This window comes from Cyprinus carpio, chromosome B5 (genome assembly GCF_018340385.1).
Source record: "Cyprinus carpio isolate SPL01 chromosome B5, ASM1834038v1, whole genome shotgun sequence".
NCBI classification, from domain to species: Eukaryota; Metazoa; Chordata; class Actinopteri; order Cypriniformes; family Cyprinidae; genus Cyprinus; species Cyprinus carpio.
Window position 1 is genome coordinate 2,802,740 of NC_056601.1, and position 26,655 is coordinate 2,829,394.

The window sequence follows — 26,655 nt, forward strand, 5'->3', positions numbered from 1 at the left end:
AATTAGATCACAAAATATCAGAAATTGGATTTTATATATATATATATATATATATATATATATATATATATATATATATATATATATATATATATATATATATATATATATATATATATATATATATAATACTTTGAGGTGCCAAACAGGAAATGATTATATAAAAATCTGAATATATAGATGTAAATCTGAATATATAATGGTAAATTGTGAACATATAGTTATAAGCCTGAATATATATGTAAATTATAAATATATAGAGTTATAATTCTGAATATATTATGTATGAATATATAGAAGTAAATCTGAATATATACTGATTTTTTTATTTTGTTTTTGGTTTTTTTAATTTTAACCTGAATATATAGTTATAAGCCTGAATATATATATATGTAAATTATAAATATATAGAGTTATAATTCTGAATATATTATGTATGAATATATAGAAGTAAATCTGAATATATAGTTATAAGTCTGCATATATAAATACAAGTCTGAATACATACTAATAATTCTGAATATATAAATGTAAATCTGAATATATAATTAGAAGTCTGAAGATATAGAAATAAATTATATGCATACACACACACACACATATATATATAATAGCTCATTTAAAACTGCGAAATAGTTCAACAAATATATACACAGATATTTAATTTAAATATGTATAAATATATTATATATATATATATATATATATATATATATATATATATATATATATATATATATATATATATATATATATATATATATATATATATATATATATATATTAGAATATTTAGATTTAGATATTACAAAAGATATTTGGACAGAAACTGTACATCTGTACTTACTGATTTGCATCCACTAAAAAAACGACCTAGCAACATTTGTCAATTTAGCAAGTAAAAGCCATTTTTAAATGTTTGCAATGACATTGAAATTGCATGCCCAAGAACAACTGTAATCCCTGGTTTCCCTATGTATCCAGCTAAAATTAGGTGGGCCCCCCAGACAGATGGGCTCTTAGACCATTCATGAGACATGCCAGCTATTTAACTCAGAGTCTGAGAGTAAAGGCAGGCATTCTTCGACTAAACAATGAGAAATGCATCTAGTAATGACTAGAGAGCAGGCAGAACAAAGAGCTGCCTATACAGGGGACCAGCAGTCTGACACCCCTCCCACCCTTACGCTGTCAAACCACAGTATGCCAAAGCGCTCATCTGGACCCAAAAGACGTGATTTGTGACCGTGTATAACCGTAAAGATGCCCAGAAGTCAGCATTGTAAGAGGACGCACAGTAAGGGAGGGTGCGCTTCATTCTGACGTAGCGCCGCTCGCTCCAGCGCTGCGCCTCTGTTGCGCTCAATATCTCCACCACAAAATCAACCCAAGCGTGGCGATCGTTCAGCGTGATTTGACATCGTGATATCCAGGAATCAAGGAGATGACATTTATCGTCAACGTAAGTATAACTCTGTCTTTGCTTTAAGAATTTAATGGGAATTTAGCAAACACTGTGTGGAGGAAGCTAACGGGGCTGCCCGCTGGCAAATGTTACATCACTGCTGCTGATTCAGATTTAACTGTGATTTTGTCGATCGTTAAGAATGAACTAACTAGACATTTATGCGTATTGTTGTTTTAAAATGGTAAAAAACAGACGCTGTAGACGCGTGCGCATTCACCGTTATCTTCGCTCATATAACACGCCCGTTTTTACGCTCGAATGTTAACATTAAATATCTGCATAATGGTTTTTAATGTCTTAAAGGTGGTTTTCTTTGCCTTTAGAATAATTCAATCATCAAGAAAGCATGGCCCAAAGGAGGCACATTCGTGTCATGGACAGGCTGTAACGTTAGGTTTTGTTGTTTTGATGCTGATTTGGTATTATTTTTTTATGTTTCGACTTGCTTTCATTACGATGGCGCATTGCATGTAAAATAGAAAAGAATACACACGTGGTAAAATCACTAAATAGGCCCACAGATGCAGTAATGTCAGATATAACACCGTGATTCGCTGTAGGCAAGTGAGGCCTGTTTGCGCATCGATCACAACACCAGCAGTTCCCTTTATCACCTGAAAACATCGGGACTTATAGATGATAATATGAATGCTAAAAATAATGAAAAAAAACCCACACACCAAAATAAGCCGCATAAAGGTCTGTTAAAGTACACGTATGTCTGTTTGATATACGTCACTGACAGTTTCTACTATATGGCTTACTTTTCTGTCCCCTATGATTTTTAAATGAAAATGCTATGTGAGTCATTATAGTTTAGAAGAATAGATTAAAATGCATTTTAAGCTTTATTAGGTCACATTACTATATAGGTTGTTATTGGAGAATTGTACAATCTATTGCTTTTTGTTTATTTTAGGCTATTTATGGTTAACTGACTTTTAACTTGTTGTGTAAGCAAGTCCAAGGTTTATCTTTAATTTATATATATGTACATACACACATTTATACCATTTTTTGTTTAATTTGTGTGTATTTGATATATATATATATATATATACATATATATATGCACCATCACATTATCATATTACCAAATACCAAATTACCAAATATTATAATATATTTATTACCGGATGTGACAAATGTTGTAACACAGACGAAACAGAACAGAAGACATGTTCTGTGCCAGTGACAATCAGCATTGTCCGCTACTTTCCTCTAGAAATATTGTTAAAATGCACACTCCAATAAACAAACGGTGAGCTTGTAACATTTTGCATGCTCTTCTTGACAGTGTGTAATTATGATCATAGCAAAATGTTACTCTCTGGCCCAATAGTGGTCGTTTGATCATTTCGATGTAGAGAAATATCACTGAATATATAATATATTTTGTGTTGCATAACTGACATGGGCTGAAATCTGTTTCTTTCCATCATTGAGAGAACTTTCTAGTCTGATTCCATTTAACAAAAGCAGCTTGTGTTCAAGAGATGACTGTGAGATGTTGTCATTTCAGTTTGAAGCTTATTATTAATTGTAAGTGGTTAAAAATGACCAATATAGTTAAATTGACTGTAGAAATGATATCATTTTTTGTTTTTGTTTTTGAAATCATAGTTGCATGTAATAATTGAAGGTGTGTTGGGTAATGTTGTCATTTGGTAATTGTAGAAGGGCTATGATTGTGTATGTAGTCTGTGGCTGGCTTTTTCATGTTTTTTTTAACAGTAGCTTGATGTTTACTTTCATCCTGACTTGTAAAAAAACAGAGTAAGAAAAGCGAGCATGAAAAATGTCAATTTCATTCATTAAGGTTTATTATTTATTATCTGGTTTTGTATAAGTTCGAATTTGTGTGTGTGTTTAGTGCTTTAGACATCATTGGGTTTTTTTTTTTTGGACATTTAAACATGAGTCACACTGGGAAGACGATTATGGAAACCAGTAAACCCTTTTTATCTTTTCTTCTCTTATCATTTTCTGACTGTGACCTGTTTTTCTTTAGATTTCCAGGCTATTGTTATCTTATTTCAAGTTGCCAGAATGGCTGTTTGAAAGTAGCGTCTATCTTTAAAGTCTTCAAATTGCAATATTTTTGTCAACAGCCTGTAATTCAAATCTTTCTGCAGCTTCAAATAGGCTATGTTCAGTCAGTCAGTCTCATCTTCTACTGTAAAAAGAAAAAGGGTAAATAATTTAGTATATAAATTTGCATAATAGCCTTTAGTCATCTAATATATGATACTAGAAAACCTGAATTCTATTTCAAATTTACTACTCAGTTGCTTAATAAATAGCACAAGCAAAATCATTTTGAATGCTTTTTACCCAAACCTCCTTGTGTTTGTGCATTTGTGAGAGGCATGTTGTCTTGTTGCTGTCTGTCTGCAGCTGTCCGTCTGAGCTAAACGCCCAGTCTGTGGAATGTAGTGGCTGTCATGGCCTGTAGTTACAGCAATGAGACATAGAAGAGAGAGAGAGAGAGCATTTTCTGCCCCCTTAACCAGCCTCTCTGTCCCTTTTCATTTTATTTACTACATCAATAGATGAGGATGTTATGATTTACAGTAGCTTGACTGGTGCTCATAATTTCAGCCAATAGTTGCCCTGGTCAGTCTAACGGTCTGTCACTAGTTGGTCCCTTCAATATGTCTCAGTAGTGTGTGACTGATTAGATGAAGTCAGGCTAAACTGACTCATGAACTACTGGAAATAGATGCTTCAGACTGTGTGAACTAATTTAAGGTCTTAGATACATTTCAGTGTTTCTCCAGCAATGTCAAGTTGAAATTGGAACTCATCAGCATCCTGTGTTTTCATCAGTGTAGTTTTTCGGGACCTGAAGAAGATTTATCTTTTTCTTTGTGAATCTTCTTAAAGTCTTGAAAGTCTTGATGGAACAGAAGTAGTGGCAGTTCTTTTCTTTTATATTTTGACATACATCCGAGTAAAATGGATTATTAAAGAAAAATGTGTTGTACTTGGTTCTATGCATCAGTTGTTGATTGGATAAATGTGAGTTTTCTGTCAATAAGCAGACTAAATAAATGAAAGGGATACTCCATCCCAAAATGAAAATTTTGTTCTTAATCACTTACCCCCATGTTGTTTCAAACCCGTAAACGCTTTGTTTGTCTTCGGAACCCAATTTAGGATATTTTGGATGAAAACCAGGAGGCTTGTGACTGTCCCATTGACTGCCAAGTAACTTACATTGTCAAGGTCCAGAAAAGTATGAAAGGCATCATCAGAATAGTCCATATTCTCCAAAATGGCACTACAGTGACGCAGAGAGACACAGAGGAGAGGAATTGTTGAATAAAGTCATTATTTTTGTTTTCTTCACATACAAAAATTATTCTCGTCGCTTCATAACGTTACAGTTGAACCACTGATGGCAGATGGACTATTCTAACAATGATTTTCATACTTTTCTGGACCTTGACAGTGTAAGTTACTTGGCAGTCAATGGGACAGTCACAAGCCTCCCAGTTTTCATCCAAAATAGCTTAAATTGTGTTCCGAAGATCAACAAAGCTTTTACGGGTTTGGAACGACATGGGGGTAAGTGATTAATGACAAAATTGTAATTTTGAGGTGGAGTATCCCTTTAAGAAGTCCATCTTACATTACCAATTAAAAGTATGTCATTTTATTGGAAAATCGAGGTGGATAACAATTTGATTAAAAAAAAGAAACGTATACTTGAATTAATCGTGCACAATAAAATAAATTATATGTATTTAGTAAATAGAGTGAATTTGCATTTCATGCCAAGTTTAAACAGAGTATTTTTTTTTAGAATTAGCTAATAGAGTAGTATTCCAAATGTCCTTCTGAAAATTATTTTGCAGACTGGATGACAACCAATTTGAAAAGAAAATATTTTTAAGTAATGTGGTTCAGAATATATTTTCTTAAACACACACAGACTGGCAGGAACACATGAGTGTTACGTAACTGAGTTTAATCTGGCAAGACAGCAGGAGGATGCAGACAGTTCCGTGAGGGTTTTCATTGACAGGTGATGTTTGCAGGGGACCACTTGCTGTTATATGGCTCCTATCTGTTAAGGTAAAATGCACAGAATTTCCATATTGTTTACATAATCAATTATTGGCAATATATTAAATGTACTTACTTACAAGAACAACCTCAGGAAAAATAATTTAATTGCTATATAATTTGGTTTGGTAGAACATGAAGTGAAGTAGATTTTAGGCATAAAAACATGTGCATGATCAACAAATGTAAAATATGGTGATAACAGTGTCCCAATTGGCCCAAGACTTCTGTCAGCCTGCCAGTAACACCCTGTATTGGCCCTGGGCCATTCTTATTGTTGAGACCTCAACCACATGTAAAATAAATGCTAATAACCTAATTTTATAATGTCCATGTTTAAGCAATTAGAAACTAGAACTAGTTTTCAATGGCACTATTCTGGATTATCCCAATGATATTGTCTTGTTGTGTCTATGACCTACAATGGGACAACTATCACCAACAATCTGGCACACACACACACACACACACACATACAGAGGCTTTCAGATGATGTAATGTGCTCTACTACTTCACAGAGACGGTTTTAGGTCATTGTCAGGCTTTGCACGTCCTATTACTTTTTCCTGTAGCTGTCTGCCCACTCCGAGCCCCAACAACAGGTCGCTGACCCACAGCCATTTCCTCCTTCAAGATTTCCGCCCGTCTAAAATAAGGTCAACGTCCACCACTCACCCCTCCCTTCCTCTCTCTAGTGAAGTCGACACCATTGGTACACCAGGAAAAATATACTGCGTATCACTTTGACCAAAATAAGAGCTGTGGCCTAGTGGTTCGCTCATACGTGCCACAGTGCTTGTGCAGGTAACGTGGAGTTCATCTAGCATCATTTCCTGAAGTTCACTATCATTTCCAGTCCTATTTCTTGCCCACATAACTAAAGGTTGCAAAAATATCACAAAATGATCACTGTTAGAACTGTTAGAAAGTGAGATACTGTAGTTTTATCTAGACCTCGCCATCTCCATTGAAATCTGTGGTTATCTCTAAATGATCACCTTAGTTTTACAGTAAAGGACCCAATATACAATTTGTTAGGAGTGAAAAGAAGTTACCTTTACTTTAAGAAGTTATGGAATACCATTGCAGCGGTATACTGTTAGCAAACATCCTGATGCCACCCACACCATTCATTCTCTTTTTCTTGTAGTTTTAGGTGTATGCTCTTGACAGTGCCTGTGTTTGGTCGATATAAAATATTAATAAAAATTATTTTAAAAAACATGCTTTTAAGATCCTGGTTAATTAATCACTAGGTCAGTATATACAGTATGTAACCATTAGTCAGCTATAGTAATCTACTCTTAGTTTTCTTTATGGACTCCTATAAGTTTAAGAATATTTGTGTTGGTTTAAGTGTATTTCCTTAATATTAAATAATATCAGTTAAATCATGTATTTACCCGTGTACCAGTTTATTCAAATCTTGTCTACATTCTGATTTCATTGTCATCTGTAGACTGAGCAGATTAAGGAGCATGTGAACTGGATTTACTTTATTATTCATTGTTTTTTCTTTTGTCTATTTTTGGTACTCAGGATTTGTCCCCATAGATCATTTTTTTGTTATGCAACAGTCTTTGTTGAAAATGATATGATTACACAATGAGACACCTAACTAAAAAGCTCTTTCCTCTTATGAACACTGGATAACTTAATGTCTTACATGATACGTGAAGATAATTTAAAACTGAATCCTGTCTCCTGTCTTTTTTCCAGATGTTGACCTTCCACCAGGAGATCCTCTTTAACCTTTTCTTTAATGTTCCTCACTTTCCAAAACCCCGGATTGGCATTGGACGTGTGAACTAAAGACCTTTGAAAACCACGTTCTGCAAATATCCAAATATTTTTCATCCTCATCCACATTAGGAGAAGATGGACAGTCCACCTAAGCTAGCCGGGGAGACTCTTATTGTCCACCACATTCCGCTGGTTCACTGCCAGGTTTCGAGCTCAAGACAGTGCTGTGGTAGTCCATTGAAAAGGAACCGTAATCTCTTCAGCTGCCCGGAGAATTTGGGATTGAGCCGGACCACCTCCCTACCTGAGAGAGACATTCTTCAGCGGGAGGCTTTGGTGTACAGCAGCCTCATACAGACGACGAGCAGCAGCCTTAGCTCTAGTGACACTTTTGGAGATGGAGGGATTAGGGGAGGAGAGAAACATGAAAGAGGAGGGAGGGAAGGGAGTATGGCAAGCGACACTTCCTCTTTCACCTCCAGCAATTCTGAAGAACAGGCTCAAGGCCTGCAGATGAAGACACGTCCGAACTCAAGGCGTAACCCCTTTCTGCTCAACACTGAAGATGAAGATGACGACGAGGATGAAGACAATCTGAATGGATATTTGGAAGACTCCTCCTTTCACCTGCATGGAAATTCGCATGACATCTCAAATGCCGCACTTGCAAATGAAGACTTGCCGCCGTTCCACCTGCATGACCTTGGGTTTACTGCTGAACCTTTTCTCTTGCATGAGTCTACAGAAAAACAATGGAGTTCCACTAATGGGCCTAGTGGGGAAGCAGAGAGCAGAGACCACACAATAGGTGGGGCTTTCGTTTTATCTACTAACATTGAAGGCCTGAACTTGCTGAGATTAGATAGCCAGAGGCGCCACGGAAGCAGTGGTTCCACCCTTTCAATGGACTGTGGTGAGCAAGAATGGGGTGAAGATGATGATTATGAAGACCAGTCCATGCAGGGCGGCAGAGGAAGCTCAGAGTGTTCCAGTCTCGCAGCACCACATTGCTCCTGTTGCGGCCTTTCTCAGCCATACCCTGAACATTTTCACGAATCGTTTTCTGAGTGCCACCCGGGCTACGGCAGTGATTCCTCCTGCAATAGCTCAGATGGAGTGCTGGTTAACTTCAGCACGATTTACAACAAGATGAACAATGTTGTCCCTGCCAAACAGTTGCTCAATATTAACAGTTCCACCGAGCAATCCTGTGCCTCTTCTGTGTCTGAGCTCGTTGGGAGGTGTGGAACAGAATGTAGCAGTGGACGTGGAGCTTTCTACCTGGACTTACACACCTCCCCGATCAAACCCTGCCACCATCCTTTGGCCACTCAAGAACATGCCAATTCTTCTTCTGTATCTCAGCCTCAAGGTGCCACTACGGAACTAGATGCCAATTGTAACTCGTACCACAACCTTCTCGGAAGCGAGGCGCTGTTCTCTGCTGAAACCTCTGCCAATGAGCTCACCTCGTGTCTTCAAAGCCAAGCTCGCTTGGTTGTAGCAACACAGAATTATTACAAGCTTGTGACGTGTGACCTTTCTTCCCAGTCCTCTCCCAGTCCAGCGGGATCATCGGTCACAAGCTGCTCAGATGAGCACAGCAAAGGAAGTCCCACTCAGCCAACAGAGTACTACCTATTCCAACAAATGAAAGAAGATGAAGAAGATGCAGAGGTACTATATGATTTGCTTTATGTGGTGTTAGCTTGTATTTAGCATTTTGTACCATCACTCATTCTCAGAGCTGGGTAGATTACTTACAAATTGTAGTCTGTTTTACAAATTACATGACACAAATTGTACTTAGTAACGTAATCCATTACATTACTCATTCTAGGTACTTTTGGTAACGTAACTCGTTAATCACATTGATTTAAATAGGATAATATTGTAGCATACTGTTATTAAAATGCAAAGAAAATATATTCCATTTGTTGTTTTTAACAACATAAAGTGAATTAAGCATTACATTATGTCAAGGTTTTTCAAACTGGGGTTTGTGAAGGAACTGCAGGGGTTTGTGAGTTTAATGAAAAGTCATAAAAATGTCAAATTAAAATAAATCATTTTAAAATAAAACAACCAGCTCTCTTTGTATACTTCTACATCCTTTAGATTCTTTTCTCTTTTTTTTGCCAGAATGAAGAAAAGGATCCAAGTGAGATTGACTCTACCCATGAGAAGGTAATTGAGGGGCAGGTGTATATCAACATCTCCCCACCTACGACAGCCTGCAGTTCAGTTGGTGCTTCGGGGAGCAGTCGACCTCGTTCTCGTAGCTATGATCGGAACTTGGACAAGTCTCTATCTTCTCGCCTTGGATCATTGGAGCGCATGCTCAGCTGCCCTGTTGGGCTCAGTGAGAGTGCAGCCCCGAGCCCGCCACCTCCACCACGTGTCACTTCTTTTGCAGAAATTGCAAGAAATAAGAGGAGAACTGGAGGGTCACCATCGCAGAAGGGTGGGATGGAGGCGACGTCCATGCACTCTCACTCATCTGGAGAGTTCTCGCCCATCCTGGAAGACCTTCCACAGGGTCAAAGCCACAGTTTGCCACCGCTCACTCGATGCCATAGTCAAGGAAGCTGTGATTTGTCCTCCCAGCATAGACCGCAGAGTACACCACTGCGAGAATCACCGGGGGGAGCAGGAAAACAGACTCGAACTAAAGCAGAAGGTAAGAGGAAGTTTTTTTTTCTGGATTGACTTATTTTGTGTTTGAATAATGTTATTGTGCAGACTGGCACCCAGAAGCCTGGTTGGATTTTGGAGGTCTTCTTGACTATGTATTCGATGGATAGTGACTATTTAAATATTCTCAGTGATTGCCCAATCGGGTTTGGATAGTTCCCCCAAAATGAAAATTCTGTCATTAATTACTCATCCTCATGTTGTTCCAAACCCGTAAGACCTTTGTTCATCTTCGGAACACAAATTAAGATATTTTTGATGAATTCTGAGAGCTATTTGACCCTCCTATAGACAGCAATGTAATAAACATGATCAACGTCTAGAAATGTAGCAAGGAGATCAGTAAAATAATCCATGAGACATCAGAGGTTCAAACATAATTTTACAAAGCTACCAGATCACCTTTTGTATGCAATGAAAAGAAAAATAACGACTTTATTAAACAATTTGTCTCCTCTGCGTCACCCTAGTGCCATTTTGGAGAGTATCCACTGAAAGTTAACAGCATATCGTCGCTGCCCGATGAAACTCACGTATGTCCAAAACGGTTACTTTTCAGGAAGTAAAAAAACACCGTATTTCAAAAGCAGTTGAATGTAGCGTTGTCATACTTGGTACGGCATCTTTACATGTAACCATATTCTTGCCAGTGTAATGATATAATCCACATTTGACCAAAATTGAGTTTAAATGGACATACGTGCATATTTTACAGTAACGGTGGTCGATACGCGTTCTTCCGATCATTAATTAGAATGGCCAAGTCGCGTTTCATTTTGACAGATGAATACGCTCAGTTTATTAAATAGCCTACGTCTTAGTTTATTAAATACGCTTAGTTTATTTAATATTAATTATAAATTTATTAAATGTCTCTTGCAAACTATGAAGGGACGATGAATCAATACACTGACATGGTAATGCTAGACAGATACTTTGTTTGCACAGTCCTACCTTAATTTTGTCACTCCTAGACGTACGTCTGGCGCCAGGGGGGAAACGTTTACCTCGATGAAGGAGAGTCATTGTCTCACCAGGCTATGTTTATTTGGCAATGTATTGCAAAAAAAAGAAAAGTGAAACTTCACGAAACCGGCGAGATGCTTCCACAGGGCGGGAGATACGCGGCGTGATTGACAGCTTTGACACCAAATGGTTATACGTGAAAATCAGATGACATGATTTCACAACTTTTCATTGGCCATTTAGATATGTGAAGCATACTGTATACGGAAATGAACCTGGACATTCAATCCGTCGAAAAATCTCAAAATCGGCAAAATGGACATACGTGGTTTTCATCGGACAGCGACGATATGCTGTTCTGTGTCAGCTGCACCATGCAGATACGTTTTCTGCGTTGTTTACGCTTTGATTCGAACGAAAATGGGAGGGTCAGAGAGCTCTCAGAATACACTAGGGTGAGTAATTAATGACAGAATTAAAATTTTTGGGTTAACTATCCCTTTAACATGATTTGTTTGTTTTATAGTACTGTATGTAAAGTCAAAAGACATACTGTATGCTTTGGACCTAAAAATAAATTTAATCATCCTTTACTCACCCATGTCATTTCATATCCCTATGACATTCTTCCATGGAATAATAATAATAAAAAAATAAATGTTATGTGGTTTTGAAATGAAGTACAACAGAAATTGTTGGGTAAAATATTCTTATATTTATGTCTATGGATTTTTATAGTCTGCCGTAGTGTTGGGCGGTTTCTGACTGTTTCACAGTTTATCAAATTTTTTTTGCTCTGACTGTTCCTTTATGTGAATCAGAATGCATGAAACAGTTGCACAACGGTTGCATTTTAATCACGATCCAAACAAAGATGCTACATGTAGCTTGATCAGTTTTTGATGTAAATTAGATTTATAAATTTGAAGCAAAAACAGAACGATCTGACTGAATGTTGTGAAATTACGCTACATAAATCATCTGCATGAAACAGCAAGCAGGCTGAATGAGAGCTCAGGTTCACTCTCTTACAGCAGGTGGCGCTTATGGAACAGCAGAATACAGCGTTTCCTTGGTTACCGCTGTAAACAAAACAGCTGCACTTTTAAATACTACATTAATATGCTTTATGTGGAGGTAAGATGGAAAGAAAATAGCATCTGAACTTTTCTGAGAACAGTCTGTTCCTATATTCGTATAAACATTCAATTCAGTATTTAGGATTTTCTTCCGATATTTCACACATGGTGAAGTGATTTGTTCTTCCTGCTATAATATTTTCTCCTCTTTTTTCATCTTCAGCATCTCTGGTTTATTAGCCCAGTTAAAGTTGTTTGTTATCAATAGTTCTAAAAGTTCTCCAACCATTAGTCGGAAGTGTATGCAGTTAACAATTAAAAAAATAATTGTACCGTGTGCATAATTCAAACCGCATTACTGTATGAACCGGTATATCACCCAGCACTAGGACTCTGCCAGGTGATCTTAAATCTTATGAGATTAGTAATAATAACACATCTTCTTCTAGCTGCATTATGTGAGGTGTCATTCATGTCTGAAGCACAAGCAGTGCAAGAGTTGCATAATAAAGTTACCTAATACTTAGGTTTGGAGGTTTGCCAAAGCAAAATAAATAGGCAGAGTTTGATTATTAACAGACAGGTTAACTAGTGTTACTGGACTGCATGTTAGTTGTCTCTGTGCTGTGCTGCCCCTGCTGGCTGTGACTGGGTTCTACAGTGTTCAAAAGCTCTGAGATATCAGTGTTCAGTAGGGATGGGAAGATTAACCGATATGTATCGATACGCGGTCATGCGCGTGCACGATGCGAGTGCATCGGTAGAGCAGCAGAGGATGAATGAAATTTTGGAAGCAAATCGAGATGCATCGGTTTTTGCAAGACGCATCGGTTTTTCCGAGATACAGCTTATGCTTTTAATACAGAATGTATTTCTTTATTTATTAACAAGTGTTGTCAACCTGTTTTTTTTGCGCATAATTTAATCGACCTACATAAAATAGGCCTAAGCAACGGACTTGAGGATGTGTGTACTGCACACTACAACTCAATGTATCAGCTGCGCGAATGAAGCCAGTGATGCGCCCAAAGTTGTCAGAAAGCGCGAAGAGTAAGCAAAACAAACATGTCGGACGCCGAGATAATTTATCCTCCACTGAATTTTAAATCTAAGTTTGGGAACACTATGGATTTTACAAGAAAGACGGACGACTTGACAAGACAGATGCAATTTGTAAAATGTGCCGCGCATCTGTAAAAAAAAAAAAAAAAAAAAAAAAACGGGCAGTACGACTAATCTGATATCTCACTTGAAGCGGCGCCACGGTGTTGTTGTGGAAGCGTCTGCCAGTGCCCCAGCATCCCCTGCCTCTAAATCTTTGTAAAACTTATTTTCATAGTTGAAAAGTGAAATCACAATTCTTGTTGTGCAATGGTAAGCCTTCTTTCTGTTGAAAGAGTGGAAAGATTTTTTTTAGTATATATTGCACTTATACGTTCTGTTTATCTTGGAAATACTTAAATAATATGTGCCATGCCATGTGTTCTAAAATGGCCCTCTACTGTAAACCGACACTTGGGCTCTGAGAGAAAAGCCAGTTTGTAAAAAAGTATTGGTTTTACTTGGTTAATAAATAATCAAACTAATTCAATGGCACCGCATCCTCTTTCACATAACCACATAAACTTGATCTAATTAGCTAGTGCTGAATTATCGCATCGTATCGTGATATGGGTGTGAATCGTATCGTATTGCATCGCAAAATGCCACACATGTATCGTTAATATATCGGATCGGATACTTTGTATCGAGATGCGTATCGGATCGGCATTATACCTTAGATGCCCAACCCTAGTGTTCAGGCATGTGGAGCAAACAGCTTGCGCAATAGCCCAGTGACGTTTCACACACACACTGTGTGCCGTCAGAGCACACACAACACACACCTAGTGGTGAACACAGAGGAGCTTCATAATCAGGCTGTTTTGGTCATAATATCTTGGTTGTTTATGTACCTCTTTTGGTCATTAATTTTTTGGAGCAGTGTTTTAAGGTGTGTGTTTGAAAAAAGCTTTTGTTTTTTTTGTTTTATGTATGGTTTTGTTTCACTTTGTTTCAAGAACCTGTTGTTGCTGTTGCTCTTGCTAGGTTTTAATCCAGCTGTTTTAAATTGCTGTCATTGTCATAGGCTTTCTGGTTTAAATTTACAACAAATAACTTGCTTCATTTATAATGATTTTTTGCAGCTTTAGATATTGTTAATGCCTGCATTACTACAATAAATGATACTCTGCCACAGACTCTGAGGTTTTAACTTTGCAATTTTGTTCTTAATCTTCATTTGTCTTATTTTCTCTGCAGCCCTCCTTGCTCATCTCGGTCTCTTTTCTTTCTCTCCCTAGGTGGCCTGTCTAGCTCCACAGACTCCTCTCCAGTTGTAATTCGCTATAACAAAGACCAACGTCCGACCTCGTTACCCATTCAGCCTTTCACTTTACAGCACCAGTTTGGAAAACCACAGGCGAAGCCTCTCCTTCCTCTTCTGGACGGATACATCAGCCATATGCAGACTCGAGGGGCTGCGGCGGCTGAGGGAGGTGAAGATGACTCTGAAGAAGATCGTGTGCCACCACACGGCACCTCCAGCACACCTACAACAGTGCGGCCATCCCCACTGGGCAGCTACTCCCCAGTTCGCCTCCAAGGAGCACCCACCTCTTCCGGAACCTGCTCCACATGCACTCCGACCCCGGGTGGTCCAAAGCCGCCACGTTCCCTCTCTTGCCCCAACTCTGCAGGTCTTCTGCCCCAGCAAACCCCACCCGGAATGACCACACATACAGAGACTCCTAAACTCACTCCCTTACCTCCTACACCGCCTCCACCTCCTCTGATGAAGCAGAGTCCGCTGATGCCTGCATTGCCCACTAGAAATCACTGTTTCCATCGCGGCAATTTGCCGACCCTTTCCAGCTCTGGGCTCAGTCCTCTAGCGTCACAGGAAGAGCCAGTGAAGGTTTTACCAGCATGTGTGACACAGCGACAGCCTAATGGTAGGTTTGGAGCAAAAATTAGTCAGACATAGTTCTAGACACTCTAGTGTGTTGTTTTTGACCTTATTAATAACTTGAGCTTTTTTTTCTGATTTCAAAGAAAATAAACATTAACATGGTTTTGCCTTGAGTTTGTAAAAATTGGAATTTTTTTCTTATGATTTGAGTTGGATAGAATCGTATTAGAGGTGTAACGATACACGTATTCGAACCGATAATATTCTTTTGGTTCAGTATGCATGTGTGCCGAACAAATCATTCAATAATGCCGTTTTGGTGCTCTTTGATGGGGCGTGACAGATTGCTGTATAAACGCCTCAGTTTAAACAGCATGATCAGTCCTTACTCATAACTTCTAGTTTTAATGCGAAATAAACATGAATGAACATCTCATACAGTATAATCGCTTAATCAGTGTTTCAAACATGAAAGACGTGATTAAAACACTTTACCTGTTAGCGAGGTTTTAATTATTTTATGTATGTTTATGTTAAGCTATGACAGCCACTGTTTAAATAGAAATTGTATAATTTAGAAGTTAATTTAAAAACTGCATTGTGTGCAATTTACACGTTTGCATAAATTTTTTTTTTTTTTTTTTTTTAAAGAGTTTATTATAAAAATAAATAGTAACTGAACTTAAGTTTGGGCTCTGTTGTTAATTGTAACCTTACAGTAATGTAAAAGGGCTCCCTAGTTTAGGTAGATTTTTATCTCTAAGAAAATATTAATTATAATTTAATGTGCTTAAAGAAAGAGCAATTTGTTCAGCAAAACCTGCTGTACCGAAATCATACCGAACTGTGACGTCAAAACAAAGGTGCATACCGAACCATCATAACTGTGTTCCGTTACACCCCTAAAAAGTGTAAAGGCTGCCTATCTGAACAAAGCCTTGGCTTCCTTACTTAGCTTGGCTTTTCTATCCTTAAACTACTGCTAACTTCTTCTCTTTTCTATCCCTCCTGTTTCCCCTTCTGCCCATGGTTTGCATTGCATCACTTTGGCATTTCCACAATTTTATCTTACCCTTCTGACTGTTCTTTCCCTTTTGCTACGTTTCACTGTATATGTACTTTTATCCATCTTACTGTCCATTCACCAATACTTCTTTCTGTCTTTTCGTATTCCATCCATCATTTGCCACCTTCTCCATTTCCATCCATTTCGCCCCCCAGTGCACCACCTCTCCCCACAGGCATTGAAATGGAGAGAGTACAGGCGCAAGAACCCTCTGGGTGTGGAGCGTGGAAAAGACGGCCCTCATTCTTTCTCTAGTGCTTTGGAAACCAAGAGACCTGGAACTCGTGTCATGCGACGCAATGTGTTTGATTTCCCTCCCACCAATCAACCACTCAGCTTCGGCAGACTGAATGGTGCTGAACCAATTTCTAACATTCAACGAGGGTTGAAGGGAATGAGCTGGAGAGGGGGCTGGGGTGGGGTCATTTTGTTTGTAGCTAGTAGACACTTGAGTGTGTTTATGACCTTATCTTTTGTCTGTCAATAGCTTGTTTTGTCTAGCACAGTGTCTGTGTTTGGTATATGTTTGCATTTATCTGACTGATGTTGTTTTTGTTTATAGGTCAGTCATTGAGGCAGCTGCCGCAGTGCTACAGTGACTTCCTGCCTGATTACTTCTCTCAGACGGAGCGCCCCCCAGAGGAATTCTGCTTATCTCCTGATGCTAGTACTGACAAATCCATTTCTATAGACCTGTTGCAGAAGAGAGGTGTGTGATTTTTTTTTTTCTTCTTTTTTTTTGTGTAGTTATGCTAACAATGGCACACCATGTGTTCTTTTTTGTGTTTAAGTTAAGTTCTTAAGTTAACCTCACTCCTGGTAGAGGTGAATTGTCCTAGTTTTATATTTGGATTTTCATTTATCAGACACTTTATTGAAAGTCACTTTAAGAGTTTGAGTCATTAAATATTATCACGTATTGGCCATCTAGCATCTAGTTAAAAAATAAAACTGCAAGCAGCTTGCCAGAAAACCATTGTTTTGGTTGTGCTTCAGCTTTCCTCCTCTGTGTGAATGTGGTTCAAGACACAGCTGTACATATGGATACAGAACGTCTTATGAGAGTAGGACTAATAAATAACATTTTTTCTTTGTTTTTACAACTGGTGATTCTCCAGAGGTTTGCTGTTTGGTGATAAAGGTGACACTGCATAGTGACATAGCAATAGTTTAGATAAGGACAAGATTGAGATGCTGAATTAGAAACTAAAAGGAACAGAAAAAACATGGATTTTACCAGACAAATATTCCAAACCTAAATGACTTTTTTTCTGTGGAACATTAGAGTTCAAAGGTACAGCGCGCACATCCAAAACAATAAAAACTGGGTGCTGGGTAGACAAGTAGTTGCAAAGGTAAACAATAAGTCCGCACACCAGAAAATGCTCCTAGCAATTTTAATAATAGCTCAACACGTGTAACGTTTTGGGCCCAAGCCCTTCATCAGACAACGGGCCCGAAACGTTACACGTGGTGAGCTATTATTAAAATTGCTAGGAGCATTTTCTGGTGTGCGGACTCATTGTTTACCTTTCTGTGGAACATGAAATGACAATTTTGTTGAATGCTTGCAGTACTCTTGCCCATACAGCAAGCATTAGACAAATTGGCATCATCATGCTAGATTATTGTGCTATATTCCACGTGTTCTGATGCCAAAGAATAGCTTAGGACATAAAAAATAATTTAAATAGCAGCACATTTATTCTGCTTTTTGGCCTTTGGAGGCCAGTTCCTGGTTCCTGCTTTTGTTGTATAGGCAAGAGCAGTGTAAACATTCTTAAAAACACAGAAGAAATAATGTCATACAGGTTTAGAACAACATCAAGGTAAACAAATGATAACAGAATTTAAATTTCTTTAGATCAACCATTATTTTAAGCAATTCCTTTTGCCTCTCTGCGTTGTTTTGCAGTTTAAACAATGTCCAGATTGACCTACAATCTCCATATAGTCATATATACAGCAATATAATAACCTCAGCAAGCTCATCTTTAAAGCTTGATGAGGTTAATATAAACCTTATTGTTGCGGTGAGCCCTTTAGCTCTTAAATGAATTATAGTTTTATTGCACCGCATACACACAGCATATGAATCTGCAGTGATTGTTACATACGCTCTAGTGACTAAAAATCTGTGTCTCTTGATGTTGTTTCCACTGGGTCCTCATGTCAATCAAACAAAGCCCCTTTTGCTTTCCACTCATCTCACATATTGGCAATTCTCATCAGACCCTCAAAACTGCATTAGCACAAGACAGAGCGTGTGTTTGTGTATTATTAGTTGGAGTTTAATTTAATTAGATGCATTGAATAATGAAATATTTTCTGTTCTGTCTCCTCTGTGTGTCCTTATGTACTAGGTTTGGTGAAGGCCATAAACACAGCAGTGGATCTGATAGTGGCTCATTTTGGCACCAGTCGGGATGCAGGAGTAAAGGTACAACATTAAATTTGAAATAAATAACAGTGTTAAAGTCAGTGTACTTGAGTTTGAGTGTCTCACTAAAGGCAGTAAAAACGTTGACAGTACCTTCTGGTTCACTTTCGCTCTCTTATACAGGCCAAATTGGGCAATAGCTCTGTTAGTCCGAACGTGGGTCACCTTATTCTGAAGTACCTCTGTCCTGCCATTCGTGAGATACTGCATGATGGCCTGAAAGCGTATGTACTGGACCTGATCATCGGACAACGCAAAAACCAGCCCTGGAGTGTGGTGGAGGCCTCCACACAACTCGGTATGAGAGCAATGATGTAGGGGATTATTGTATGGATGAGAATGAAGGAAATGATTTACGCTTATCCTTTCTGTCCTAGGTCCCTCTACACGGGTTTTGCACAGTCTGTTTTCTAAAGTCAGTCAGTATTGTGAGCTGACCAATCACAGTATGAGACTCAATGCCTTCATCTTCGGCCTGCTAAAGTAAGCTCTCTTTTCTCTTCCTTTCACTCCTTCTAATCACGCTCAACTTCATACTGCTTATGAAAGCACATTTTTGCTCCTTTCATAATGTTTTGCTTGTTAAAGCTTCGACATGAAATCAGAATGGATTTCTTAATTTGCATTCCTTCATAGATTTGGCAAGCACAATAATACAAAGTCAAATATTTGGTGAAAAAACTATTTTAATTAGAACTATGTTTTTAGCAGTGCTGTATTAAATAAATATAGAATATACATGCTTTTTTTTAATGCAGTGCATTTTGGGAATGCTTTATCGGAAGGATACGTGCAGACAGTATTGCTTTAGATTTTAATATAATACTTTGAATACATATTGGCATTTTCTACCTTTGCGATGGTGCCAAAAGAGGTTGTTTTGGTAGGCATCTCACTAGGATTTGGAACCGATCGATGGCGTATGATTTTTATAAGCACAATAACAAGCCAGGTCTAAAAAAACCCTTCAAATCTTGCCATCTAAAACTCAGCGGTGTGTTTCGAGAAGTCTTTAGAAGTCATCAAAGGCTCCAGTTTTGCTTTGATGGGCCTTGATGTACTCATCTCAACTCTTGTGCAAACTTCCTCTTTTCCACTCCTATTAAAATTACAGTCAGAGACACAGCGCTTTGATCATTAGTTTCAATTATGCATTCTGCAGCATGCTGAGCTCTCTCTGTCTGTCCCACTCTGTGCTGTGGTCACTCCTCTTTTTAAGATCAATACAAAGTACAGTAATCACTCCCGAGGCTCCTTGTTGTTGCACTTGTAGTATTTCACTTTAAAACAGATTTCCAGGGGTATTCAGCAGGGGGTCCCCAACACCTAGGAGGTCTGAAGCAGTACTGCACGGACAGGAGTAAATGTAGCTGTTATTCACGGGAATAAAATATATTTAAAAATATATAAAAATAGAAGACATTTATGTGAGCATAAGTCTTTTTTCAAAAACATTCAAAAAATTTTACTGAACATACACATATATATACACATACACACCCACACACATATACTGTATGTATATACAGTATATGTGTGTGGGTGTATACAGTATATGTGTGGGTATATATATATATATATATATATATATATATATATATATATATATATGTGTTACAGATTTGCATTTTACCTTTGTAGTTTTGGGGCCAAGATTTTACATCACTCAATCACCTTCACTATTTTTCAGCTTGCGATCTCTGGAATTCTGGTTCAATCACATTTACACACATGAAGGTAGGACAATACTTTCTACAACATCTATGTTCAGTATCTTGTTTAAGAGTAGTTGGCTGTAATCAGAGGAATGCTGATGCAAAGATTTTTAGGTTTCACATATTCTGTTGCCAGCATAATTCTAATAATTAGCATTTTTTGTGTCGCCATCTGTTTTTTTTTTCTTCTGGCGTGGTTCCTCAGACATCATAGCCGCACACTACCACCCATGGGGTTTCCTACCGCTGTCTCAAGGGGCCTGCCAGCCACTGTTTCAAGAGTTGCTGCTCCTTCTTCAGCCGCTCTCACTGTTGCCCTTTGACCTTGACCTGCTATTTGAGCCACACCAACTACAGAAAGGGGAAGAACACGTGAGACGCAAAGAACAGCTGTGCTCTGCTCGCCAAGGCTTCGACCAATCAGATCGCTCCACTTTCCAGCTCATGCGAGGCTGTGGAATGTTGGAGTCTGGAGCGCAGGAAGTGGGAATGCTGCCTCAGAGAGAAAGCTTCGTCTTAAGAGATGAGGACAGCCGGCTATGGATAGAGGGAGTGACATTAAAAATGAAACGAGATGGGCGGAAAAGTGCGGGAGCAGAACGTGAAACACGAGATGAGGCTGGAGTTGGCAAAGAGTGTTTGAGAAAGAGTGATGGAGGACAGATAGAAGGCGGCGGGTGGTGTGGTGGCAGGATGAAGGGAGTTGGAGAAGATTGTGAGAAGGAGAAAAGGAAAGAAAGAGATGGAGATGGAGCCAAACAGAGAAACAGACAAGCTGGCTGGTGGTACCAGCTGATGCAAAGTTCACAGGTTTACATCGACAACTCCGCTGAGGGCTCGAAATTTGTGAAGTGGGAGAAGAGGAGGAAAGGAGGTGTTGAGAACCACCGGCAAAGCCATCCACCTCCAAGAGAAGGTGTGGTTGAGGGGGCTGAGGCCATTCAGCAGATGGACGAACATGTGGAACATGGTAAGACCAGAAGTAGCAATATTAATAGTGTTGGCAATGTGGTCCTCCACCAATCAGCATTGTCAGAACCCAACAAGGTCGCTAAGGGGAAGCCATCGTGGATGGGAAGTCCACCGGAATCAGTGCTCACTGAGTTGAAGAAGAGTAAGGAGAAGCAGCCAGACTGCCGAGATGCCCATGAAGGGGTTCAGGCTCAGCCAGAAGCAGGGGAGGATGGGTCGGCACAGGTGCTTCGCTGGGGTCGGCTGTTTGGAGCTGGAAACACAAGCAAGATGGAGAAGAGTGAGTGGAAACAAGTCAGAAAACAAAGGCGAGTTGGTCTGCATAACTATATTTAACTCAAGGGAGGCAAGGGAGTCAGTGCCTCCTCAAAATATTGGATGAGAAAAAAGTTTATAGTGCAAAAATAAAACAATGCCAATATTACAAAATATAACATTAAAAAGTGTATAAATCTCTTGTGTTTCTTAAGAAACACGGTCCAGCCGTGACACCAGCAGGTAATGTTACAGCGGGAGTCTGCGTCTCTCTTGACTCCTCCATTGAGTTTTCACAAAACCCCTAAAGCGTGCAGAGTTTAGTGGGGGGTGATTGAGAATGAATGGGGGAAAGTGACGTGAGATATGACTGGTTATGATCAGCTGTGATTGCTGCTTGCAATAAATCCCATCTCTTGTGTTCGTGTGCGTTTCCCGTTCGTGAATCAGTCTGAGTAAGCAATATAATGGTGTTAATGGGAAGACTTATTAAAAAAAGAAAATAAACAACTCACACACTTATATAGCAGCTTTTTACGTCAAAATAAGACTTGAAATTGCCTGAAAACATGATCTGTGGGAGTTTTTAGTGAGTAATCAGCTTAAATCTCAGTGTTTCTGACCAATATTTACCAAGCTTTAATGACTGATGATCTGAAAAATTCAAAAATAGTTAAAAGTTAAATATTAAAAAGAACACAAGTTCACAAATAAAATGTATTGTTTAAATTGTTACTGCCTTGAGTTTATTATTTTGGAATAAATGTAAAATGCTTAAAAACACTAACTTAATGGTATTTATACTTGGCTTATAGAATATTGATTACATTGTTAATGTAAAAATTTAAAATAGATTTTTTTTTTTTCTGATAGTGTAAGTAATGTTTATTTAACCAAGAAAATGTGACTAGGACATGGATTTTTATTATAAGTGAATGCTTCAGTTATGTTGTTTACGAATTTGAATGCTCAAGGTTTTTAAGGTAAGATCCGATCGGCTGTCGATACTTTTATCTGTCAGCCGGAGAACATCATTCTGAATGTGATTTCAGTGATATTGTTTCTCTGTCATTGTGGTGTGAATTTCTCTATTCTCTTATAGTTAAAACAATTACCAAAACATTATACTGTAGCTATCGATCTTGATGTAAACCGGCTTATATATATCACAGATATTGCTATATATGAAGTTGGTCCAATAATAAAAAAATTTTTTTTTCAAACTTCAATTGCTTTGTTTTCAGAATGCGTTGGTTCTACACAATTCCAGACACTAGCAGCATCTTTTCCAGAAGGATTTTTTTTTTTGAGGAATTTCTAGTATAAACTTGCAGCTAATTTTCTACCTACATGTTTGTCTCAGATTGCCGTCTGGTTGGTTGAGTCTCGACCGTTCTGTGCTGGATCTGGTGGCTCAGTCTGTTGGAGTGGGGAAAAGAGCGGAGCAACAACCTCTTACGTCTCAAAGCCAAGAATCCCACCTTGGCCCAACTGAACAAGCACAAACACAGAATCCACCGACATGGAGACAAGCCCCACGGTAATGTTGTTAGACAAGTCATAATGACTAGTTTTGTATTTCCAGAAGAAAACCAGTGCTTGCAAGGCAATGACAGAAGAGTTTTTAGTCAGCTTAAGTTTTAGGCTGTGGCTCCTGAACATTTTTTTAGTCATCTATGCACAGATTGTATGTATCATCTGAACATCAGCACTTATTCTGTATTCTGTGCTGTCTTTCTAATGTAAAGGTGGTTATAGTTGATTAAATAGATCAAGATAAATAATAAAGATTAAATATAAAGACCAAGCACAATTCAGTATGCAAATATCACACCATTAATGTCAGTATGTTATTTTTTTAATATAATCTTAAATTTCTTGTATAATACAAACAAAAGCAAAAAAATACACTGCACAAAATGTGAAAAACAAGATTGAAATGATCAAAGTTTGAATGTTTCTTTAGCTCAGAATTTGGTGGAAAAAATAGAATGTTTGATTGATTAGTAAGTGCTACTTCACAAAGTACTGTAATTGGCTTATTTAATGTAATTATAATATATGTGACCCTGGACCACAAAACCAGTCTTAAGTCGCTGGGGTATATTTTTAGCAATAGAAAAAAAAACATTGTATGGGTCAAAATTATTGATTTTTCTCTTATGCCAAAAATCATTAGGATATTAAGTAAAGATCATGTTCCATAAAGATATTTAGTAAATTTCCTACCATGAATGTATCAAAACTTAATTTCTGATTAGTAATATACATTGCTAAGAACTTAATTTGGACGACTTTAAAGGTGATTTTCTCAGTGTTTTGATTTTTTTGCACCCTCAGATTCTAGATTTTCAAATAGTTGTATCTCGGCCATAACAAACTATACATCAATGGAAAGCTTATTTATTCAGTTTTCAGATGATGTATAAATCTCAATATCGAAAAATTTACATTTAAGACTTGTTTTGTAGTCCAGGGTCATATATATAATAATGTAAGCATATTTAATGTAATTATTTATAAATGAAAATGCAGTGCAGCCATGCCTCATAAATTCACCAGATTAATTCTCAACTAATTTTACTTTCTTTCTTTTTATGTCTCTTTCAGTCAAGTGAAGGCGTTATGCCATCACATTGCCACAGAGCCAGGGCAGCTCAGTTTCCACAAAGGTGAAGTGCTCCAGGTGCTCAGCAGGGCCGACTCTGATTGGCTGCTGTGTGCTCTGGGTGACACCCAGGGACTTGTTCCCATCATATACGTCACCCTGATCGAAGACAGTCAGGAGCGCTGAAACTCACAGGCTCCGATAGAGACGGGTGTGAGATGTGGTCAGGGACAAAGAGGAGGGTCACTGCTTTTCTAAATATAAAATCTGCCGCACAAGGGAGTCTGACGGTTCATTATGTGCTTGCATGTGTATGTAAACACCTATACACCAGTGCACACACACAAACATCACACAAGCACCCTCTTTGTTTCAGTGAACAGCATTGAGCCAACCAGTGATTAGAAAGTGTAGATCTAGTTACTAAGTAGTGAAATTGTTTGCAACGAGCCGTAAGGTTTTGCAACTTAGCTTGTAATCATAAATGTCAATAGCCTTTTAAAAAGAACGAAAAAACCAAATGAAGTTGTTAGATGACACTACTGGCACATATGCCTTGTCTTTACTAAATACTGTACGATTTTATGTAATCCAGATGTTAACCAATTCATGTGTTGTGACCGAGAGTGTGTGCACGTGCCCTTCAGAGGTCATTCGTGAACATCTCTTTCTCACACTGTCCGTGCAAATAACTGTATGAAGCTGAATAGTACATCAATGAAAAGGGACGCCTCGGTTTTGAAGTCTACGGAAATGAAAGCTCATTAACATGTTGAAAAAGACTAAATATTTTCAAGGGAAATCAACCTGTCCATAGGCAATTTTTTTTTCCAACCTGTGCTTCTTTGACAGGTAAATCGATCCGCTGATGCTATCCCCAAAATCTCTGCCCCTTCATTTCAAGCCTTTTTTTTTTTTAACTAATAAGGGACAGTTTACAGCAAGATTGCCTGCATGTGACTTGAGTGCATCACAAGTGTTTTGCTTTTCTGATACTTAACGAGTTGAAATAAGCTTAATCTTTAACCTTAATTATTCTGTTCCTTCCTATATTAACTTCTGCACAATCTGCAAGAGATTTAGAAAGGGAAGATCTGTCTAATGTTTGTCTACGTTAGATTTTTGGTTGTTTTGATTTGGTTCAAGGAGTCTGTTTGTCCTATATTTATTAAGATAGATCAGTCTGTAGATGAACAGATGGATGCAAAGATAGAATGGAATGGATTTATAGAGTTTTATGTAAGTAGTTGAATAGATGGCAAGCAAAAAAGAGATTTTTGGGGGATTTGGTGGTAAATCCATTCCCATTTCAATATATTCAATTCATGAGATGATTTCCTCCAGTTAACAACATGAACAGATCGCTTAAATATCATCCACAAACACTTTCCTCTGTTTTTGCAGTAGAGGACAAAAAATAAAAAAATACATTTAGACAAAGAAGGTGAAATGCACGATTTAATTCAAGGTGAGGCCTTATGGAAGGGAATGTGTATTATGTATTCTAAATTGTTATTTTTAGGACTTGTGTATTATCAGCAATTTTATTTAAAATAATCTTGGGCCCTTGGTATGACACTCGACATGCTTTTCCTTAAAGTCGTCATATTTTGATTTGATTTTTTCAGATTGCTTTATTGAGACATCAATAGATGGTTGTCAAAGTATGTTTTTTGTTAAAACAGTTTTATGATTATTCTTTTCTATTTATGAAATGCATTCATTATTATTTTGTGTATTTGTAAATGTACATATGGTGCATTCTCATGTTCTCAAAAGGAAAACGACATTATGACTTGGTTATTAAATGCTTACAGTTAATAACGAAACCAATCAAATGTACATTATACTGTTATGGGATGTTATGAGTAGAAGAAAATGCTCTCACAAAAAGCTGCGTAATCTAGATTGTAGTGCTGCTGCTTTAGGTCAATCCTGGTCACTTAAGGTTTGTCTGTTGGTCTTCCAAATACGCTTTACTTTCAACTAAATCCACCTGGCAAATACCAGAGAGAGAGAGAGATTGCGAGAGAAATAGCTGTCCAGTGCCTTTTTGAACCAATGCGTCTGCTAGTGGGATTCAAGAGTGGTTCCTCAAAAGTGGTTGGTGCCATTCCAGTTGCTTTTTCCTTCTGTATGAAGCGGGAATAAACTACTGGTAAAACTGGAATCAGAGTATTAGAGGATAAACACCAGTTAAAGAGACGTTTTAGTTGGGAGGGTGATGTATGTTTGTGCAATGTTCTCTCTCTTTCTTTCCCAATATTTCTGGCCTGTATATACTGTATGATACCTGTAGCTCACCAGGCTCTCCTTTCCCCGTGTGACCATGTTGTGCTCCTATAACATTACCATCATGTATGGATATCAATAACAAAGTGCTCATGTGAACACTGATGCAGTGCCTCTTGTCCTTTATTCTAATTTATGTGTTTATGATAAGTGAGTTATCATTTGATGATTATCATGTTTGCTCAATTGTTTTAATGATTGTTTGCCTTTTTCATAACCCAGGTGCCACTTGAATCACAAAACCATTACACTGATGAATGTATGCTCACTGTTAGTTCGTAAATTCAATAACACATGGCTAGGCGCTTCAGGCTACACATAGCCTTGGTTAAAACT

At 38.0% G+C, this 26,655-nt stretch overlaps 1 protein-coding gene across 2 annotated transcripts; it reads left to right on the plus strand.

Moving 5' to 3' along the window:
• Nucleotides 1–1,162: 1,162 nt before the first annotated feature.
• Nucleotides 1,163–26,424, plus strand: LOC109093482 (iporin-like). 2 transcript variants are annotated; one of them, XM_042723590.1, is made up of 13 exons: nucleotides 1,164–1,462; nucleotides 7,259–8,959; nucleotides 9,425–9,962; nucleotides 14,364–15,014; nucleotides 16,193–16,390; nucleotides 16,600–16,746; nucleotides 18,401–18,477; nucleotides 18,601–18,775; nucleotides 18,855–18,960; nucleotides 20,168–20,214; nucleotides 20,398–21,472; nucleotides 22,783–22,959; nucleotides 24,030–26,424. In XM_042723590.1, the coding sequence occupies exons 2-13, from the start codon at nucleotides 7,418–7,420 to the stop codon at nucleotides 24,211–24,213; spliced, it is 4,917 nt and encodes a 1,638-aa protein (XP_042579524.1). In that variant the 5' UTR covers nucleotides 1,164–1,462; nucleotides 7,259–7,417; the 3' UTR covers nucleotides 24,214–26,424. The 2 variants fall into 2 exon arrangements, with proteins under 2 accessions (XP_042579526.1, XP_042579524.1); XM_042723592.1 differs by lacking the exon at nucleotides 16,193–16,390 and having other exon boundaries at nucleotides 1,163–1,462.
• Nucleotides 26,425–26,655: the final 231 nt, after the last annotated feature.

Excerpts from the sequence above, each read along its gene's own strand:
- LOC109093482 (XM_042723590.1), top strand. The coding sequence starts at position 7,418 with ATGGACAGTCCACCTAAGCTAGCCGGGGAGACTCTTATTGTCCACCAC. Across the intron at positions 9,963-14,363 it reads GACTCGAACTAAAGCAGAAG|GTGGCCTGTCTAGCTCCACA; the intron begins GTAAGAGGAAGT and ends TTCTCTCCCTAG. Across the intron at positions 22,960-24,029 it reads ACATGGAGACAAGCCCCACG|TCAAGTGAAGGCGTTATGCC; the intron begins GTAATGTTGTTA and ends TGTCTCTTTCAG.